Here is a 20,277-nt window from a genome sequence, read left to right as displayed (position 1 = left end):
TAACGCTGAGCTATGAATCCTTGACTTTCACCACATATGACTCAAGTTCTTATTAACTGATGAGAGATAGCACATTGACGATATTAAAACCAAAATCTGCACTGATTCAGCTGTCCAGTGTTTGTTCCCAACTGGTGAGAGAACTTGAATCGACTCCCAAATTATTTTAACAACTTGATTTATCTATTAAAGCCTTTTGTATTACTTGTATTTGCTGAAGATGGCACAAATAATATTTGTAAAAGTAAACTGCTCCAGAAGAAAGCTCCGCCATATCCCACACTTCCACCACCTAGAGAGGAAAGGCATGTTCCACTCTGTAGTAACAAGCAATACTCCCAGAGCCTTCACTACCCACRAAATATGTCATATCCATGGACTAACCAATAGCTCTCCCCTCCATCTCACRTTCTTACATCAACAACCAGACAACTAGATTTTTTTCTCTAAATATGATTTAATTAAAAACACTAAATCAGCTTTGACTTTTATTTTATATATGTACAATAGTTACCAAATAATGAATACACTTAATCAGTTATGTTAAATTCACATAACGTCAAAGGACATCAGCATGGCATGAAATAAACTCACTGCCTTTTGGAGATACAAAATAATGCATTAATGTTAATTGTGATTACTATTTTCGTGTGTGGTTTGTTGGTTGGCTTTTTTATAACCTGCTTATTAATTCTCCAAAYAATGTTGCCATAAAACAGTGTAAGTAGTTAATTGATCAGTTAATATATTAGCAAATACAAACATTAGTAAAGTTTGCAAGATATCAATTGCAAAATTACATCCAGGTGTAGGACTGAATGTATTCACATGAAAGTTACCTTCAGTTAGAAAAGTTTTGAAAAAGAGCCCAGGTTGGAGCTGTGCATTAATTTGGTCAAACTGGTGCATATGAATGAACAGTCAAGTTTATTCAGATATTGAAAATATGACTATCATTTTTAGTATTCACAAACATTTGTTTATATAGTGTGTGTATATAGTGTGTGTGTAAATATATATATGTATATATAAAGTGAAGATATGTTAATGTAAAAATATACTGTTCATCCACTCCCAATTACACAAAATTCAATATTTGGACATTAAACTGTGCAAGTATGAATGTCCATTTCAAATCTACATTCAACCAGCAACAAATACTTAGAAGTATTTTTGTAAACATTTGAGACAGGGAAAATCCATTTACAAAAGAATCCTCTTTTAGCACATCAGCATCACTTCAGCTGGAAAATTTGTACAGCAGCTTCAGCTGGCATAATGTGAATCTGCTCAAATCAAAGAGCTCACACTGTCTTAGATCAATATGTGTGAAAGCTCAGCAAATGCAGAATTTTCAAATTCATTCTTAATCACCACCCATTTCCAGTTTACCAGCAAAAAGAAAATGCACTTAGCTACAAAAATATTAAGGAATGTTATTGAAAACAAAAGGCTATTTTGGTAGAAGAAACTACAAAAATAGTTGAGTCATGTTGTAAAGCTTTAATGCAAGAGCATTACAGTACAGATTTTCTTTACAACCTTAAAGCTTAATCAACATCAAATTTAAATATCCATCTCTCGAGTGCTWGAAAAAAAACGTGCTCAGTAAAAGTCTTTCTCCAATGTGACCAACTGTAATTACGCAGGTGCCAGGCTCTGCCTCTCAGACATCTGTTGAGCACCGTCGCGTGTCCCATTGGCAGCGATTACAGGTGTTGAGATATTCTGATACAACGTCGGACAACCCAACTCAGCTCCACTTTCATCCTCTCCAGTATCTGAATCCGGTGTTACTGAACTGGTCTCTATCCCCAGAATCTCACTAACTGCTTGAGGCAATTCCTAGAAAGGAGGTGGCAAAGGAAATATTAAAAACCACTGTAATTAAATGCAAAAAGGTAACAACCAAGTTCCCCTCTGTCCATCCTGCATTCCCTGTACTCATTCATCTGAGCAATCATTCATCTGAATTTACCTGTACTGAAAGCATCTCTCTCAGCATTACTTGCATTAGAATTACCATTTTCTGTTGCTGCTTTTTAAAAAATCAGCAAAGGGAACACACTCAGGAATCAATTCCCGATTAACAATATAATCTTCATAAAAAAATTAAAGTCTAATCCATTATTACAATTACACTTCGAGTTACTGAAATTAGTTTTATTAAGTGACTAACTAGTTTTTGCCTAGTAAGCCTGGCATGCTTTCAGTGCAATGCACCTTTCAACTCAGTTTCCTCAAGCACACTGAACATCAAATTACTTGGATTGAGGTTATCTAGTGAGAGTTGAGAAATCATAACCAAAAGGCACAATTCAGTTTTCCCTCAATGAATAGTATTACTCTATAAAATCACTCTTGCTTACACTTACAGACTTTTAGAACATAGGCACTGCATAGCTACACAACATGCTTTACTGTATCCAGGCATTTCGTTATTTCATAGTCATACTTGAAGACTTACAGCTAACCACATACTTCTACTGTCTATAAACATTCACAGTAGATATAGTCAAAATATCTTTACCTTGCAATTCATCATCTGCATAGAAATTGCTTCTGCTTTGCAGAGTATATACTCCACATCAATTTTCATAGACARTTCATTGATATGCTAAAAATAGATTCACAAGCAATAGTGAGATAAAGTAACTTTTACCCAAGTCACACTAATACTGTACAGCACTGCTAATAAGGATCACCTTATAAGCCTTAAGCTATGAAATCACCCCTTAAGCTATGAAATGCTAGACACAGTCTATTAGCTTTGAGAAATGGCTACTCAAAGATACAGTATGCAACAGCTGTCTTTCAMCAGCATCCAAGGTCTGCAATAGGAATTCATGGTACCTCTAAATGTGACAAAGTATCTAGCCCTTCTATGTACTTCCCCCAGCAGTTCACATTTTCAGAGATGATAAAGAGATCATAGAAGAAAAAGCAAAAGTTATTATTAAATATACTAAGCAGTAGTCTGAGGGTAGAACCCTTTTTGATCTATTAAGGATCTTATTAAATGCAGACATCCAATAATAAGCCATTTTGAAAGCCTGCAGGATAGACATTCAGCTGACATTCCACCTTCAGAAGACAGTAGGCACCTTTCCTCCCCCAACAAAAACCACAATAATATTCTATTAATTTCAAAAAGTTAACTAATATTTAATATCCAAAAGACATCTACATACTAGCCACTAGGAAGACAATTAAGTCTACTGCAGCCAAAACTAGCACAATAATGCATAAGAATTTGGTACCTTTAATATTTCATTAAAGCCATAGTGCTTGTCCATTATTTGCTGTTTTTCAGATTCTAGGATAGCACAACAAAGGAGAAGATGAAAATTCTGACAAGGCAGTTCCGTCCACATGACCTGTTCAAACAAAAATCCCACATTAGAAATACTTACGTTTCTTCTGAAAAGTAGTTCTTAGAAAATAAGTCCTCCAGCCAAACCAGTGAACTAACAATAAGCTGTTTTTGAAAGCAACTAAGTATTTACACAATTATTTTCAATTTTACTTCTTGCCCTTTAGTAACAACTGCAAGTCTGAGTCACCAAATGCTTACCTGGTTCTTAAGACATTGTCCACTATAATGCTACTAAGCTGCTTGAGCTTGTGGTCCTGTGAATGTGTGTTCTGCCTCAGCTCATGTGAAACAGAAGTACCTAAAACTAACAAATTATTTATGTGGCTTAGTCTGTCTGCATTGAGTGTGAATTGGCAGAAGTGTGTCATGCTCTGCAATACCTTCAAAAGTTTCTAATGGTTATAAATAAGGAGCTGAAGTTGTTCCCAATCTCCCCACCACAAGAACATAAAGACATGTACATGTAGGTACTGAGAATGGGTGGGTACTGCTTTCTCACTGAAGATACATCGGCTTTTGGTYGCATGGAGGACACAATTGATCATTGTTGAGTTCACTGGTATTGAAATGTGCAACTTCAGTTGCAACCTTGCTAATACACTATTTTAGTACATTCAGGAAAATCTTTAACAGAAAAGTATTTGAGAAGAACATGTGTGGTGGATAGCAAGCTGAAGAACAGGTATGCCAACATAAACAGAAAGAAGCAAAAACCTGCTTGTACAAATTGCCCTGACAGATAAAGAGACTTAAAACAATGGATTTACTCTCAAAAAAGGCAGGTAAGAAACCAGAGTCCTGAAAATTCATTACTTCATTAGCAAAAAAACTTTTTCATCATAATTGAAGGAACAGAGCCTTAAAAAGCTAGCAAGAGGTCATACTTGAACTTTCATCACTAGTACATGAAACCTGTAAACATAATTGCATAAATCCCAAGCATATCCAAACCAAGTTCACTCAAAATCAGGTGCAACTAATCTTAAATGTTTCAATTAAGATTCAGAAATTAAATTTAGCATCTTTTTCAGACAACCAATATTCTGTATAAGCATTCTCTCACTCCAGGAAAAAGACCACAATGCAAATAGGCTGATAAAAAATAACAGTTAAACGAAAATGCCTATAATCTACCAATCACAGTCTGTCTACACACTGTTGTGTTTTTCCACTCCTACTTCCTAAGAAGGACGTATTGCAAGTTGTGCATTGATGTGGTTCAACATCAAGTTGCTGAAAAAAAAATTCCATACATTTTACTACTATTTTGGATAAACCCTTCAAAGTCTGGAGCAGAGCATGCACTTAAGGTTATGTATATAAATGCATAACAGCAGGATCACAGCATGCTGAAAGGATGGAAGAAAAGCAGCATTTAAATTCTAAGTATAAAAGTAAAAATATAATTAATAGAAAAATCAGGAGCAATAACTCTTTTTTTCTTATTTCTTTCTGATAAAGCTATAGAAGTAAGGACTCATTTGGTTAAATGTTACTTCAGCAGTTCCGAATAGTTGTAACCAAGGTACGTGAAGTAACTTATTCCCAACTTAGTTCTTGTTTTATGCTATGAGAGCRGTACTAGAATAACACTGGAGCTAGGTGTGAGTTACTTGTAATTTTGTTATTTTCCTTCTGGGTTTCTTCTAAGCAACCCACTATGMAAACAAAAGGTTAAGAACTGGCTGGAATTACTAGGTGATACTGCCTGTCTCTCCAGTGTCAACGAGGGAGTGAACTACTCTCAATTTCGAGCCAGCTAAGCAGTGGCTCAGTAGGCTGTCTTATCTGGCCCGAGTCTGAGAGGCACTGCTGAAATGTGCTGTAAGTTAACCCATCCACAGAGCAGTTCAACCCATACTCACATTTCTGTAAAAAGGCATTGCATGTAACATTGCAAGTAACTGCACTCACATAACACATCTCAGCTTACCCACACAAGGTGGAATGTCACCTCTATATCACATGCAACTCTGTCACAGAGCAATGATACAACCATCCACATTTTGTACCACAGTCTGATAATAGCTCTTCCTCAGGAAGTGCATAGGCTTGGAGTTAGCCTCTATTCCAGCAGATGAGCACTGGTATCTCCTATCTCCAAGGTGAATGGAGATGGGAGAAACCAGACTAGAAGAATATTTCTCATTCCTTTGTGTTAAAACACTGGAAGTCATGAAGTCAGTGGGAATAGGGAGAAAGTGCCTGATGCTAACTTTTGTGGTTCATGAGTCAGAGGATAGAAATAAAAATCAGTAAGAACACCTTGAGATCAGATTAGACAAAAAAACAGATTAGACAAAATCTAATCTGTGTAAACAGATTAGACAAAAAAGCCCCAGAAATCCTGGAACTGGAATCGCAGATGGTACCTCCCCTTCTTCCCATTCAATGCTCTGCAAATGAGTATGTCACAGGGTAATATTGCCATCAAATGGATTTCCCTCAATTCATGTTCTAATACAAAACAACACATGAGGTTTGCAAAGCCAAATACCAAAAAAAGCAGTTAATTTCTCTCTAAAGGGAAGCASTCTCCTGTGCCTATAGCTTGCCTTTGTAAATCCCACTTCAGTGATACCAGTGGAGCTGCATGGCTATGCGCAGGAAAAAAAAAATCCACTGTAAACTGGACTTCAACTGTGATCAAGGTGACACTGGCCTTTGCATAAAAACATCAACATAATACCTTAATTACTTTCTTTTAAAAAGAACAAGATTCTCCCTTTCCCATTCCATATTTCCTAGCAAAGAAATTGAATACTTGTAGTAAACATACATTATGGTGTGCTAGAAGGAGCCTACAAGACTATCATATATCAATAGGTTTCCATCGTCTTCCAAAGACAGAAAAAAAAAACACTTGAGAGAGAAATATGGTGTGTTTCTTTTCTGTATGCACACACAGACACACATTAAAGCAGAGGTGATAAAAACATGCTAGCCTGGGACTATAAACTATAAATAAAAATACTGCTGTCATAAACTTAAAAAGAAAAATTATTCTTTAAAAAAAATACTGAGAAGACAACATAATACTGGGGGGAAGAGATGAGTGCATCTCCCCTTCCAAATCATTCTCATTTATAACTGGCACTAACAGAATTCTGGTTTTGTACATATTGGTTTCCTTATTTATGAATGCTATCCATAAGCTTTTTTGTCCTCTCAKTAAAATATTACCTCAATACTCTAAGATAGTAAATTCTACCAACGTATGATAAAAAAGCTAAATATATTTACTTTAGACAGTTTTAAATACTGGTCCTCTTCTTTATGTGACTCCTTTTTCATTAGTGGAAAAAGTGAATAAAAGCATCAACATGATTTTTCATTATACACAACCTTTATGCATCTCAGCCCTGTTCATTACTATTCTGTTCCCCAACACATGTGATGTTATGTCCTAGAAAATAATCCCTCCATTCATCTGAACATTCATTCTCAACCTCTGAGTTTTCAGTGAATACTGTGCCCTTGTTAACTGCATCTTGGACAATAAACCTGTACTGTTGACACACTTCTCAATTTTGTTGGAAGAGAAGAATTAAAGACAAAAATATCAGTTAATTATAATTATTCCATGTGATCCCAACATCATCTAAATCAAAAAAAAAMCCTCATTAACCCAGAAGTATCAGAACTTCAACAATTGATGTTTTACATTATGCTTTTTGGCATCACAAGGTCTTATCAAGATTAATGATCTTTTGACATAATCCTCCTCATGGTTTTGGTGAATAKGGTGAACCCTGACAGTGCTTCATTCCACTTAATCTACATAGAATTACCAATATCAAGGAATTAAACAAACACACACACAAATGCTTTCTTCTACCATGAACTGTTTTCCATTAACAGTTAATTGGTACTCCCCACTTACTACTTTCACTTAAGAGTCTCAGAAGAAGGCTCCTGTCCAAATCTTTTTGCAAAAGCCAATTTATCCAAATCAGCTCTAGTAAGTATTTTTTTCATTAACTTCTCAGGTTGTTCTTCAGGCTAGAAGGACCTAAGAAATGGTCACTTGTCCTCAGATCATTGCACTAACTATTCTTTTTCCTTTTTTAATTTATCAGAGTATTAAACACTTTGCAAAATGATCCATGCTTTTCGTTCTAAAGTCCAAAAACTGCTGGAGTTTGTCTGATTAAATATTTCCTTACCTCCCAGAGTCGAAGAATATCTTGAAAGCTAAATTCCCTTTTAAATCTGATAAGAAGCCACCGGAAGCAAAAATAAAGGTAGCCTGAGTCTTGAGATTCTAGGAATAAGAATGTGACATTTCAGAAGCAGCACATTTGGTTCAGATAATAGGTGAAAAAAAAAACCAAAACCACCCACACTTTACAGGTACACAYTCATACCACTAATGTTTAAGACAGCAGCCCCTTTTCAGAATCAAAGATACTTGTCAGAGAATGGCGTATTTTTTTTAAATGGCAACAGGATGACCGTATTTTTTCATGGAGTAATTACTGAAATCTTTTAGGCATTATTAATTTACAAGTCCTGTATTCATATAATATTGGAAATATATTTAGACTGRTAAAGAACAGAATTCAGGAAGTTGTTTCAGTTACTCTGCATAAATAACACACCTACCTAAATAACTGCAAAATCCACTGTCTAGTAAACGAAGCAAAGTACTCAGTTGAATTAGTTGTGTCTTCATACCCTGCATCTGTTCTTCAAAATTCTGATGCTGTACGGAATAAAACATTAACACTGTCATTTTTATTAACTCAATTTCGAGATTTGCAACTATTTTTAAAGAAGTTTTGTTATTACAACAGCAGTTCTCATCCTTTATGTATTTAACGTATGGATATTTAATTRTACTTCTACCTAATGAAATGTCTTCCTTCTACTGAGAAGTTTAACTAAAGCAATGAACTGCATTTCTTTGGTAACACTTTTGTATATAATAAATGATAGTTTAAATCAGCCTAAGCTCTGTACTTCCAAGCAGCATGACTGCACTCAAACAAACCCAACTTTTCTTTTACTCTCATATCAGTCACACTGTTTTGCAACATCCAGAAGTCATAAAAGCTTCACTCTGTGGGAAGATTAAACTGCATTTAACAAAAGCCAAAAGGCAGGTATGACATGAAACCCATTATCCTAAACAAAATCCTTCTTGAGGACTCCTGATAAATACAAATTTGTCTGTGATGGTTACTTTGGAATTTTTAAGGAGCCAAATATATCTGTTTTGTACAACCCACCATAACCTCAATCAAAAAAAAGCATATTGACKCCAAACATAAAATGATTGCTTTAAAAGAATTTTAAAAACCCAAAGTATCTGTAGCTTATCTCTTTATGTGGGTTAAAAAAGCCTTTTTTTACCATTTGATCCATGTATGATACAAAGCACCAAAAGGCATCTACTTCGTTCTCCATAACATACAAGACAGGTGACAGCAAGTCGCTCATCCCCTGCACATAACCTTGATGGAGAAAAAGGAGAGGGGGAAAAAGCAAATAGGAATTTAAACTCATCAGCTAAGCAGTAATTTTTCAACTGTGATGAATGACTGAGTGAAACAGGTATTAGCACAGACAGACACTACAATTCTCCAATTCAGCTACCAGTAAAGACAAATTTGTATTAATAGCCACCAACATCCAGCAGATCTGGTATGATTTAGCAGCCATTTCTGCCAATCTAAAGAGAACATGAAGCAAACACATTCTAGTTGTTGTTAAAATATGTACAAACTGACTCAACACAATAGATTTTTAGTAAAAACGTTCCTATTGGAACGTTTGAAACTTGGTGCATTTATTGATATTTTCAAGAAGGTTAAGTATATACCTTGCCCCATCACAATTATAAACTTGTATATAGTCTCCTTTCTATTCGGTTACTTTTTTCCAATAGTTTAAAAATTTTGAGTATCTTCCCACTCTCCCACCCACCCCCAAACAAAGATTTTCTTCTGAAATTCATTTAAAGAAATGTTGAGTTGCAATTTCAGAAAAGCACGGTGAGACAGCTCTTAAGAAGAAAATTACGCACTTTTTTTTTTTCTGGCAGTGAATATGCTTTACAGATTCCTTTATTTAAGGAAATTGAGACTGTTCTGCTTGGACAGTATTTTTTAAATACACCCAAGCCTAAGACCATCTGTGTAACCAAGCAGACAACAATGAAGAATTTGACCTATCAAAGTGAGAAAGGGAATTAATAGTAAAGTATTGCTTGCAAGAGGAACAAAAGTAACACATATCTGGATCTGATTCAAGGAAGTGCTTTCAGGTTTTGTGCCTGGAAGTGGTGAATCAATTTCACACCTCCTAAAAAGCACTCACATGCTTTATAAGAAAAGCTTTCATTTAACTGGAGAAGGAAATGCGCACTAAAGCATATCATTTTTACAAAAAGCTRTAACTTTTTAGTTGTATTAACAAAGGCTTTCAAATGTTTATAGTTTTTTAATGCTTCTTCCAGCTCTTTTGTTTGCAATTAACAACCATTCGAGAAAAGTAGAGGAAAACGATTTTACAGCTAATTTTCCCCCTTCCTCCTGACTCTTCCAATACCATTCATGCTAGTGCCAGCTTATCTACTGCCCTATCGTACCTGACCTCCCTAAATAAGAGAGCACCTGTGAAAAGAAAATATGAAGCACCTGTGAGAAGAAAAATAGAATAAGTAACAGCAAACAGGTAAATAATTAAAAGGACAAAAGAAAATAAGTTTTATTCCTCACATATTCAATACTACAGTCAACTGACAAATGCAGGTAACATTTTGTTCAAGAGAGTTTAAAAGTCTATTTAATAATAAAACCAATTTCATTAATGCAGACTTCTGGAATAAATTCAGAAAAACATTCTATTAACAGCTGTTCTGTCCCCTCCCCTATCTGGCAGTTCGTGYGCATTATTCAGACCCCTCTAAAGCTGCTGCCAAAACATTAAGAGCAACACTGCACCAGTGCTTAGAAGCCTTGGACAGTTATTATATCAATTTTACTGCAGTCCCATTATTCCTGCTTGTTTATAAAACAAAATACTTATCCCCTGTGTACATCCAAGCCATCTAAACAATGTTTTTAACAGAGTGGGTGGTGAATCTGCATTAATTTCATCCGTAATGTCACTSTGTATTAACAAAGGTTGAAATGTGGAAAGAGTTGAAACAGAGCTACATGTTTAAATCATCAGTTTTAGTTTTTTTTTCAAGCCAAGGATCAAGACTCTCTGAGAGAACAAAAGCTGACAAGAACTACAGCTCTGCAGCATRTTTACTAGCAGAGAAAGATTTATTCTTACTTTTTGTTTTCAAACTCTGGCATGAAGTGGGCTTTTAGAATCCCAAAACTTTTCTGATACAGAATACCCGAAAAAAGTCCCAAGTATACGTGGGAGCCAAATGTCATGCCAGGGGTGGAGGGGGAGCCAACTAGAAGTATCTTTTCCCTCCCTCCCAAGACAATTAACAAGAAGCCAAGACTTAGCCATCACRTTAACACTGTGATTAAAGCAAGATGTTATATGCTCTTCCCTCTGCAACAGATGCATACACTAAAGTGTAATTTTTGACAGATTGCTAAGTGCACTTCTCAAGAAGCAGCTTCTAAAATATTCACAAGAACACCATGTTTATAAACAGCTGGTTCAGCAYGCTGAGCTTTAATTACAGCAGTGGCAGCTGGCTTATCATTTTTATTGATATATCAGCYTTCAAAATATATATAACACTCAAGCTCCAAAGACCCAAACCCATTTAAACTCTGAAAAACAAGACTGCTTCAATTCTATAAAAAAATTAACACCAAAAAACCCTACACCACAAAAACTGAACGAAAACCACACAAAACCCCCGAAACAACAAAAGAACCCCACAACAGTAGGTCTGCAGTGAAGACAAGCTACCACTTAATTCCAAATCCCATCATAACTGATGGGTTCAGAGGCCTGAGATAAGCATCAAATTGAAGAGAGGAAGAGAAACTGAACAAAGTTATCTACATTGTTAAATACTATAAAATATTAAATCTTTTTTTAAGACATTTAGAAAAAGCATTGTATTCCATACAAATTAAATACTATTAACAGGACTTAGCACAAACAAAGTTGCATATCAGAAGCCAAGAAGGGAGGGACACAGCTTACATTCAGAGGGACACAACTTACCTAAGTCAAAGTCATACATGCAATAGGTCATCAAAATATCATGAAGTAAAATGAGTCCTGGATTATCTTCACCTTCATAGAATTTATTTGTTCGATCTGTCCTGTTAACATCTTTTTCTAAGAAAATAGTTCAGATTTAAAAACACTTTCAGAACCAGTACTACAAAGCCAGTAGCAAATTAATTCAGAATATTTAAGCCGATTCCTTCCTCAAACACTGTTGCAAAGTTTTCAAGTGTTTGAGAAAATTGCATAATTTAATGTCATTTCAAAATAAAGAATATTTTAAAATTAAGAAAATCCTTCCTATCTCCAATGAAAGGATTTGCTTATAAACATATTTCAAAGGTTTCTGGCTTTCCTTTGATAATACATTTTATAAAAAAATTCCTGATTATAATTCAGCAAAAATGTCTTAGGATTAAAAACAATTTTACRTGAGTTAACTCTACAATGCCATTTATGAATACTGATGTGACGCAATGCTAGCCATAGTTGGAAAGTTCCCACATGATCAGCTCAACAACACTGTCACAGGTCATAACAGCATGTTTATAAATACTGTTTCACAAGTTCCTGTAACTCATAGCAGATGAAACTGCCTCTTTCCTCAGGCAGTTTTGATGCCTGAAACAAACCAAGCACACAGCATACTCTTTAATAATGTKAAGTTCAAGACTGATGTATTTTGAGGTTTTGCTAAATTTTGAATGCAATTTGGTAAAAGGAGTACTTCATAGTTTTGGATCTATTTTACTACATAACCCAAATATGCAGTATTACATGTCCACTTACATTTCAAATACCTGAAAATTAAAATTATTGCTTCAATAGAAACAAACACCTGGCCTTTTTATAAGTCTGAATATTATTTTTTCTCTTAAGATTCTCTAAAAATGTATTTATTGATCTACCAAGACTGGACTTTGACCCTTTTAGCTTGCCTGCTGAATTTGGCAGTTGCCTGAAATAAGTTTAGCCTTTCTCTCAGAATTAACACAGAAATCTTGTCCTGTCTCCTGAAAAAATATTTAGTAATCCTAAACATTGGTGCCCAAATCTCACTACCAAAGAGAATTGAGGATACAAACCGCTAATATTCAGCATAATTTGAAATTTTTAAAAGTATAAAACCCCAGAAGTCAGAATGCACATAAATCCATTCAGAAATAATAAAATACGAACAAACATATTTTCACATTCTTATTGTACCTCGTTATTTTAAGATTTCCAGTAAAAACACATCATGATGTAACACAAAATGAAGAGCCTTTTCTTATTGAGCAAAGAAAGTTTAAAAATCCAGCTACTTTGTAACACTGATATGCAAAGCTCTGAATTACTCTAGTTAAGAAAGTTTTTATATTAAGTACATAACCCAGTTTAGACACCTATGAAAAGAGCAACATGTTCGTTTTTAGTGCCTCTCCATGCAGGTTCTTCAAAATGGTACTTTTTTAAATTTCATATTAACTTGTAAAATATGTGTGCAGTTAGGTATGTTTCTAAACCTGAATTTACCTATAAGACTTCGGTAATCTCTTAGTCTTGAATTTCGCTTTTCCTGCTCCTCACTAACAGATTTCCACTGCAGTTTCATCCTGAAATATTCATCCCTGAAGAAGAAAGATAATTTTGAAACTCAAACATACTCAATCATCTCATWTCCTTTTTTTTATTTAAACATTCATTCATTCTATTTATTCTTTGCAATAAATGGAACAACACCCTGTTTACATAATATCTTTAGTATAACAATTTTTAAGGAAGTCTCACATGTTCTTGCCTTCAATGATTGTAGCAGCTGTCTTTCAGCTTTCCAAAAAGCTTTCTACGTTACCATGTTTTAAAAAAAGATGCAGCTTTTACATTTGTTTTATAAGAAAAATATCACTGTACTCACGTTTTCCTTTTTTGAAGATTTGCTCTCTCTTCTCTAGTGCTATTCCAAGGAAAATACCCCAAAAGAAATTTCCATGCCTCCTTCCTTAAAGTATGGCAGAGACCCTAGGGAAAGATGGTTATGAAGCAACAAAAATCCCAGAAAACTGCTGGGCAAAAGCAGAAGATTTTGAAGGAGGATAAGAAAACACCTTTTTAGAGAAAAGAATAAACCTAATATCCTAGCACTGAAACATGGTCTTTTCMTGAAACTCACTTTCATTTGTTTTATCACTTAAGCTTCTGTATTTTCAATTAATTTCCCTTAGTGAGCCACAACAAGATCTCTCTCCTTGTAGAGCACTTTATAGGGCTACAAGACTGCTGAGGTATTTGACTGGCATGAAACCATGCTTTATGAAGTCTCTCAATAATGATTGTCTGGGTCATGCTCAAAGTTCTGCATGAAACATTACAAGCATAATGAAAACAGCATAACCACGGTTTGGGAAGGAAAGTAAAAGCCATAGATCTTGCTGAATTTAGAAAAACAATTTACCCCTTTGAATATCAATCGTTTTATGTAGTCAACATCTAAAATTCTTCCTTCAGAATCCATATTCTTAGCCCATTCTTCAGCTGACACAGGCTCTCTTCTACTAACTTCAGGCTGTTTCCCTAGGTCGATCTGAAACACACACAAAGGTGTTAATGAATCCTAATGAAGTGCTTCAGTAGCTGCAAACAACTGCACAAATGGTACTAAGCTTGCCAGTTTCTTCTATTCAGTACAAGTGCATTTCCACATAACATACCTCAGTTAACAGCTCTAAGAATGTAAGGTTGTACTCACATGAGCATGGTAGTGTGGGCCAACACAAGCAAATCTTTAGAGTACGACACTTGGTGTTGAGGACCTGTCTATACATATTAATATTTCAGATTTTGGAGGATGTATGTGTGTTTCAAATAACCTTCTAACTCCACAAACACCTCTGAGCTAGCTTCCATAAACTAATGCGACACAGCAACCAAGGATAATTGAGAGCTTCACTTCAAAAACACATTCCTGATACACATTACTGCATGTGAGAGAGAACTGAAAACCAAGTCAGGTTCGGAGATGCTATCACTACACAGACGGACCAATGTGACTGGAAAGATCAATTTTTGGTATGCAGCCCTGAAAAAAAACCCAAGCATGTATGTACTTTCAGAATTTATAACACCCATCCAAAGTTTCAGTTTGTTGCTTTGTCTCTCCATTTCCAAACTGCATATCCAAGTACAGTAGAATTGAGCAGACACTAAATCSTTGCTTCCTAAAAACATTTTTATGATGGCAACCCTGAAATCAATTTGGGTTTCAACTCTTTACAAGTCCAAGGCATTTGTCAGATTAAGACATATAGGTCAAGATTATTTTCCATGTGAAGCATTTGTTATACTTTGTAATTGATAAATTAACTGGGTAAGTGCTAGGTAGCAACTTCTTAGAATAGTTCATACAGCTACTGCTAAAATATTAACACTACCTTGAACTCAAAAAAAACCCCATATAAAATAGTTTAATGTTTTAAAAATATGTAAGCTGCTTAAATAATGATCACAAGCATTTAAAAAAAAAACCTTTTCCACCTATCTATAAAAGACTCCAACAGGAGTCCACAGTGATTCAAAATCCAATTACAAGTTCATTCTAGCTTTGGTTGAAATCATATATGAATCTGTGATCTGTATTCCTAGACAATTTTGTTTTAATCTTAAAAGAAACTGAAATGTTAGGAGTGGTTAGCCATGAAAGTCTGTTATTAACCTGCATTCTCCAATTTTACTTAATGTAGCTCTAATTGACCTCAGAGGAAACACTAAACATAAAATTGGTTACTTTTTAAGGTAGTGCCTCTAATATAACTACAGCCCCCATTTCACTAATTACAAACTTCCTTTCAAAGGAAAACTCGCATTTGCATGCATAAAAATGACATATTCAAAAGTAACTGATTATGATCTTATCTCTTAAAAATAAATGGTAATATGCCACAATTGCATGAACAATATAACTCACTATGCTTCAAGTCATACCATTCCTTTAAAGGAGTGCATAAAAATAATTAATGTGTCTGTATCATTAATTGATATACTTACTCGTGTAATGACTTCAAATCCTGGCTCTTCTTGCTGATTTATCTTCAGCCCTGGAATAGTATCATTAAGAAAGTCTGCCATTTCTGATGGTGGTCGCCTTTGATTTGATGGATCACTTGAACGGAAACTATCAAAAATATAGTTTGTAACTTTGGAAAATCTTCCCATTGTCACTACGTATGGATCTTTCTTCCATTTCTGTGTTATAACAAGGAAAACACAAAAATCTGTGTTTATATTTGTAATTCTTGTATTCAAAGTAAAGCATGAGGAAAAGTATGGTAGGTCTCAAAGCTACTTAAGTTTCATGTATTGGCAGCAATAAYAGAACAGACATCACGATTAAACAACTTAAGTATGAAGACAATACTGCTAATAGATTTGACAGGTTGTATACCAGTGTTCTCAGTAAGCCTGACCTACGTATACAAGTGGACCAGATCCAGTGTTTACTATCCAGTGATTCATGGCACAAAACATCACCCTTATGCCCAGCTTCCCTACCCTCACAGAGAAAACAGTTTGAACCATCAGGTACTCTGCTAGGAATTTCAAACAAAACTCCATTTGACAACTAAATCCAGAAATTAATGTAATTAATTCAAGAAGATTTTCTTTAATTAAGTAGATCAGTGGGTCAAAACTCTGGCCTCACTGAAGTCACTCAAGTTTTGCTGCTGACTTTCACAAGTTCGTAAGCTCTATCAAATAAGCAGATAAGCAAGTGTAGTATTAAAAAACCTCATCTTTTTGGACAATGTTGTCCCCTTTGCTGCTGTATTTYCATCCTCCCTTCAAAATTGTGAGAAAATGTCAATAAAAAGAATGTTTAGTCACAAAAGACTTAGAAAACTATAATTAACAAGTTTCARTAACTCCTAAAACTTTTCCTCTTTTTAAGGCTTTCTGTATCCAAATGTATAGAATCCCAGAGACCATGAACTTGAGTATGTTTGAAATAACACCCTGGGAAGTTAAGAAATCATATATCACAAAATCATATACCATAGAAAACAACTTACAGTTAAGTGTACTTTTTATAGTACGCATTTTTTGGGGGATACAGCCAATGCTCCTACAATGGCATTAAATAATTTTTCAGCAAATAGTCCTATGACATGGTAGGGTGGGKTTTTTTTTTAACAAGTCTTCAGAACAAAAATTGATAATACTTACTTGTAATAAGCCATATGATGGTTCATCGAAGAGATTTTCAAAAGACTGAGACAGTGACTTCTGAGTCTTCACAAGAAGAACCCGTTCATCATGTGGAGATCTGCAATAAAATTTAAAAAGGGTGTCTGGGTTCCACTATTTCTTTTCTGTAAAGTTTTCAGAACATTCACAGGCTTTTTAAAGTCACATTTCAGCTTTGTAAAAAAAAAAGATTTGATGCAAGATCATTCTTACTCCTTGGCACAAACTAACAAACCAATGCTAAACAAAACAGGACTTTCATTTTTCAAAAGATTAGTAATTTCTATACAATTCTGAATTTGAGTCTTCCACTCCTTGAAAAATGAAGCATCAGAAAATTTTTTGAGAAATTACTCCAGAAGATAACTCCATTTACATGTGGGTGACAAAATTACCTTCAAGTACAGTTTTCTGGTTTTGACAATGGACAAAATAAAAATGTGACACAGGAAACATAGTGAGACACAGTCAGCTCAAACAATACATGCTGAAACTCCTTTAACATAACAGAGGAATTGAAAAGAGCCTATGTCACCCATACAGTTAAGGAATTCTTTATATCCATTAGTAAATCTTACATTATGTCACATTGTAAAAYATTACTTTAAGGAATCCAAACTGCTTTTCAATGGATGAAAGCACGTCAACAAAYTTCTAACCAGTGATCGTACAACAGATCCTGTCAGAATAATTCTAAGATTCATACTGATAGGGGCTTAAAAGACACCACAGCCATTGTAATGTGAAGCAGAACCATAGCAGTACAGCCCTGCAAATGTGTAGACTCCAAAAGCTAAATGAACACAAACCTGATTTGGCCTAACTCACTAAATTTGTACACTCCTGTCCAAAACAACATTCACTACTCAACAGGTAGTGGAGTAGTAGGCAGATGAAAACAGTAAMAACAAAGGAAGTGAAACCACAATGCTCTTAGCAGTTAYGTGTTTTCCTCTCACACCTACTCCCCCTGCCACATGCCATTTTGCCCCCTTCTTTAGCACAGGCACCCCATTACTTCCTTAAGCAGCTGCTGAATCACCAATGTACTGCTCAACAGGATAACAGAAGAGAGAACAGCTCAGAAAGCAGGCTGACATTGAAGCCTCGGAGTTTGTATCCAGGCAGGAGAAAGCCAAGCACTTTGCCATCTGACCCTAATCCATTACACAGACTTACATTTATAAAATACCTCTCTATTGCTCTCTCACAAAGTTTAAGTCCACTGTTCCTAGTCTTTGAAAGAAAAATTACTTTTCCTTTTATTAGCACCTGCATCATCTACCATGTTATTAAAGTCAAAGATAAGAACTTTAATAAGCCTTATCTCTTTCCCATTCCAACARGACAGGACACTGTTAACACTGACGGATATGAAATGCAACAAGAGATCTCATTTTGAGACAGCCAGACATCACAGTCATAGTTCTGAGGCAGCAACAGTTATTGAAGCTCAACTGGCTTTTTCTAAAAAGCAGGACAGGGGCAAAGGCTGAGTCATGTTAAGTTTTCCTTAACTAAAAGAATGAAAACTGTGTACCGTAWCTCCCTTTTAATTAAACACACTGTCTGGACAGTCAGGTGGGCATCAACACCTTCTTAGGTATTGCTCAAAAATTTGTGAGCTTGACAATTTCTTAAACTTACTCATAGTCCTGCCACTTAAGAAGTGTCATATGTGCACACAGTATTTTCTCAATATTAGACTGGTCCAACCAAACTAGAAGGCCCATAATCCTGAGGGCAAAAAATCACAACTATTTTGTGMAAGTTTACCTTCTCCACGCTGATTTCAGCAATGACGTGATATTTTATAAAGAATGGTGTTAGAGAAGGGCAAAATCTTTTGAGGTAATAGAAACATAAGAAAATACCTATGACATAATGATAATTTACAGATAAGCTAAAATTTGTTGCTTAATATCAATAATCCATGTGTTACAAAATAGAAGTTGGGATAAGAAGTAATTACATTGCCAAGTATTTGCTTGTGGCATCCAGACAGCTGAGTAAACATCTTTTCCTAAATGAGGTTGTGAGCTTAGATACATTAGGTACTAAAGAATGAACAACTATTAGGAAACAATAGAAACATAGATTGACTCTGTCATTTCTGTAATTTGGATGGCCTATTTGTCCTTTTATCTTTCCTTMGAAAAAATAATCATCATAATTCATGACTAGATGACAGAAGATAAAATGGTGACAAGAGCAGACCCTAACTGAATTAGAAAACTAAAGTAGGAAGTTCCTGCTCAGGTCAATGCTTAAGGTCATCCAAATTTAATTTCCATAGCTGCCATCGATTTTGCTTTACAGTTCCTGAAGTACCTGCTCTTGCATTCATTAATGCTTACACCTGTTCAAAGTGGCAATACCAGGGAGCACAGCACATCCTGCAAGCCCGAGCATCACCTCAAGTTTTGATGTCTTATCCTAGCAATTAGAAAATTAGAAATATGTTGCTGCAGTACACAGGCAACAGATCACACAGATCTGGTATAAAGCTTTCTGTGACTCACCACACAACACAAGTGTTTTTCCAGTGATTGCTATATCAGTTGCCCTCAAAACTGTCCCTAGCTTACCAGCAGCTAGTCAGAAGATATCCACAAATAAGTAAACACAGCAGTTTGCTCAAAAAGGAATAGTTTCCTTCAGAAAATGGGAGGGAGGGAGGAAGGGGGATGGCAGGACAACAGTGTTTCCCTGTGCCTGCAGAAGCTGTGAAATTAATAGTGAAATAAATGAAAGGAGGTTTAAGAAAGGACTCTGAAGGAACCTAGAGGAAAAAAAACCCTCAGGATTTAAGATGTTGTCATTCAGAATTTTCTAACCTATGGCTGCACAGATAATGTTCTTATTTACAAGTTCATCTTGTCCCCTCCTTAACAGTTTCTCCWTTAGTCTTCCTGACTTTTCCCATTAATAAGCTCACATACAATACTACATCCAATATCATTCCACCAATTSGCCACACTGACCATGCTACCACCTCCCAAGCAGCTGAAAACTTCTGATTATCACAAACTCCAACACCATGTCTGGGAACTGTCAAAGCGTTTTATGAATCACTTCAATAAATATACACCACTCATGTCCTATTGGTTTCTACTCCAGCCAAGTATYCCTCAGTATTACTCAGCATCAGCCAGCTTTACTTGTTGAGAGAAGAGCTCTCTGTCAGGATTCCCACTGTCATTTCACTATCCACCTTCAAATCTGTCATCAGACTGTTATGTTGCAAGTCACAACAGCAAAACACTTTTGAAAATGGAATACATGTTACATTGATATTATACCTGTTATAGGTATAGGTGTCACATCTTACTCATTTCTCCATATTCCATCTAACCTTACTTACCTGTTGCCTTCTTAAATTATACTTATGCCTACATGATGAGAGCAGAAAATGTAATTTTATTCTGCACTTATGCTATGCTAATCAAAAAGGCTTTAATCCTAATAAAAAACTTGGAGCTAATACAATACAAATTCACAACAACCCTGAAGTATTTAACACC

General features: G+C 35.3%; 1 protein-coding gene across 1 annotated transcript in view; it reads right to left on the bottom strand.

Moving 5' to 3' along the window:
• Positions 1 to 1,006: 1,006 nt before the first annotated feature.
• Positions 1,007 to 20,277, bottom strand: part of TBC1D15 (TBC1 domain family member 15) — a 34,202-nt gene continuing 14,931 nt past the window's right edge. The window contains exons 6-17 of the mRNA XM_057377899.1: positions 16,733 to 16,832; positions 15,557 to 15,754; positions 13,968 to 14,096; positions 13,431 to 13,534; positions 13,049 to 13,143; positions 11,528 to 11,644; positions 8,732 to 8,832; positions 7,982 to 8,081; positions 7,543 to 7,640; positions 3,261 to 3,377; positions 2,531 to 2,617; positions 1,007 to 1,845 (exon numbers count right to left, since the gene is read on the bottom strand). Of these exons, the coding sequence (XP_057233882.1) occupies positions 1,642 to 1,845; positions 2,531 to 2,617; positions 3,261 to 3,377; positions 7,543 to 7,640; positions 7,982 to 8,081; positions 8,732 to 8,832; positions 11,528 to 11,644; positions 13,049 to 13,143; positions 13,431 to 13,534; positions 13,968 to 14,096; positions 15,557 to 15,754; positions 16,733 to 16,832 (1,450 nt within the window). The 3' untranslated portion in view covers positions 1,007 to 1,641. The remainder of the gene's footprint in view (positions 1,846 to 2,530; positions 2,618 to 3,260; positions 3,378 to 7,542; positions 7,641 to 7,981; positions 8,082 to 8,731; positions 8,833 to 11,527; positions 11,645 to 13,048; positions 13,144 to 13,430; positions 13,535 to 13,967; positions 14,097 to 15,556; positions 15,755 to 16,732; positions 16,833 to 20,277) is intronic.

Source organism: Malurus melanocephalus, unplaced genomic scaffold (assembly GCF_030028575.1).
Source record: "Malurus melanocephalus ecotype Western Australia unplaced genomic scaffold, MMel_1.1 scaffold_10, whole genome shotgun sequence".
In the NCBI taxonomy this organism is placed as follows: domain Eukaryota; kingdom Metazoa; phylum Chordata; class Aves; order Passeriformes; family Maluridae; genus Malurus; species Malurus melanocephalus.
The sequence above is the reverse complement of the archived record's forward strand: the minus strand, read 5'-3'. Positions and strand labels throughout refer to the sequence as shown.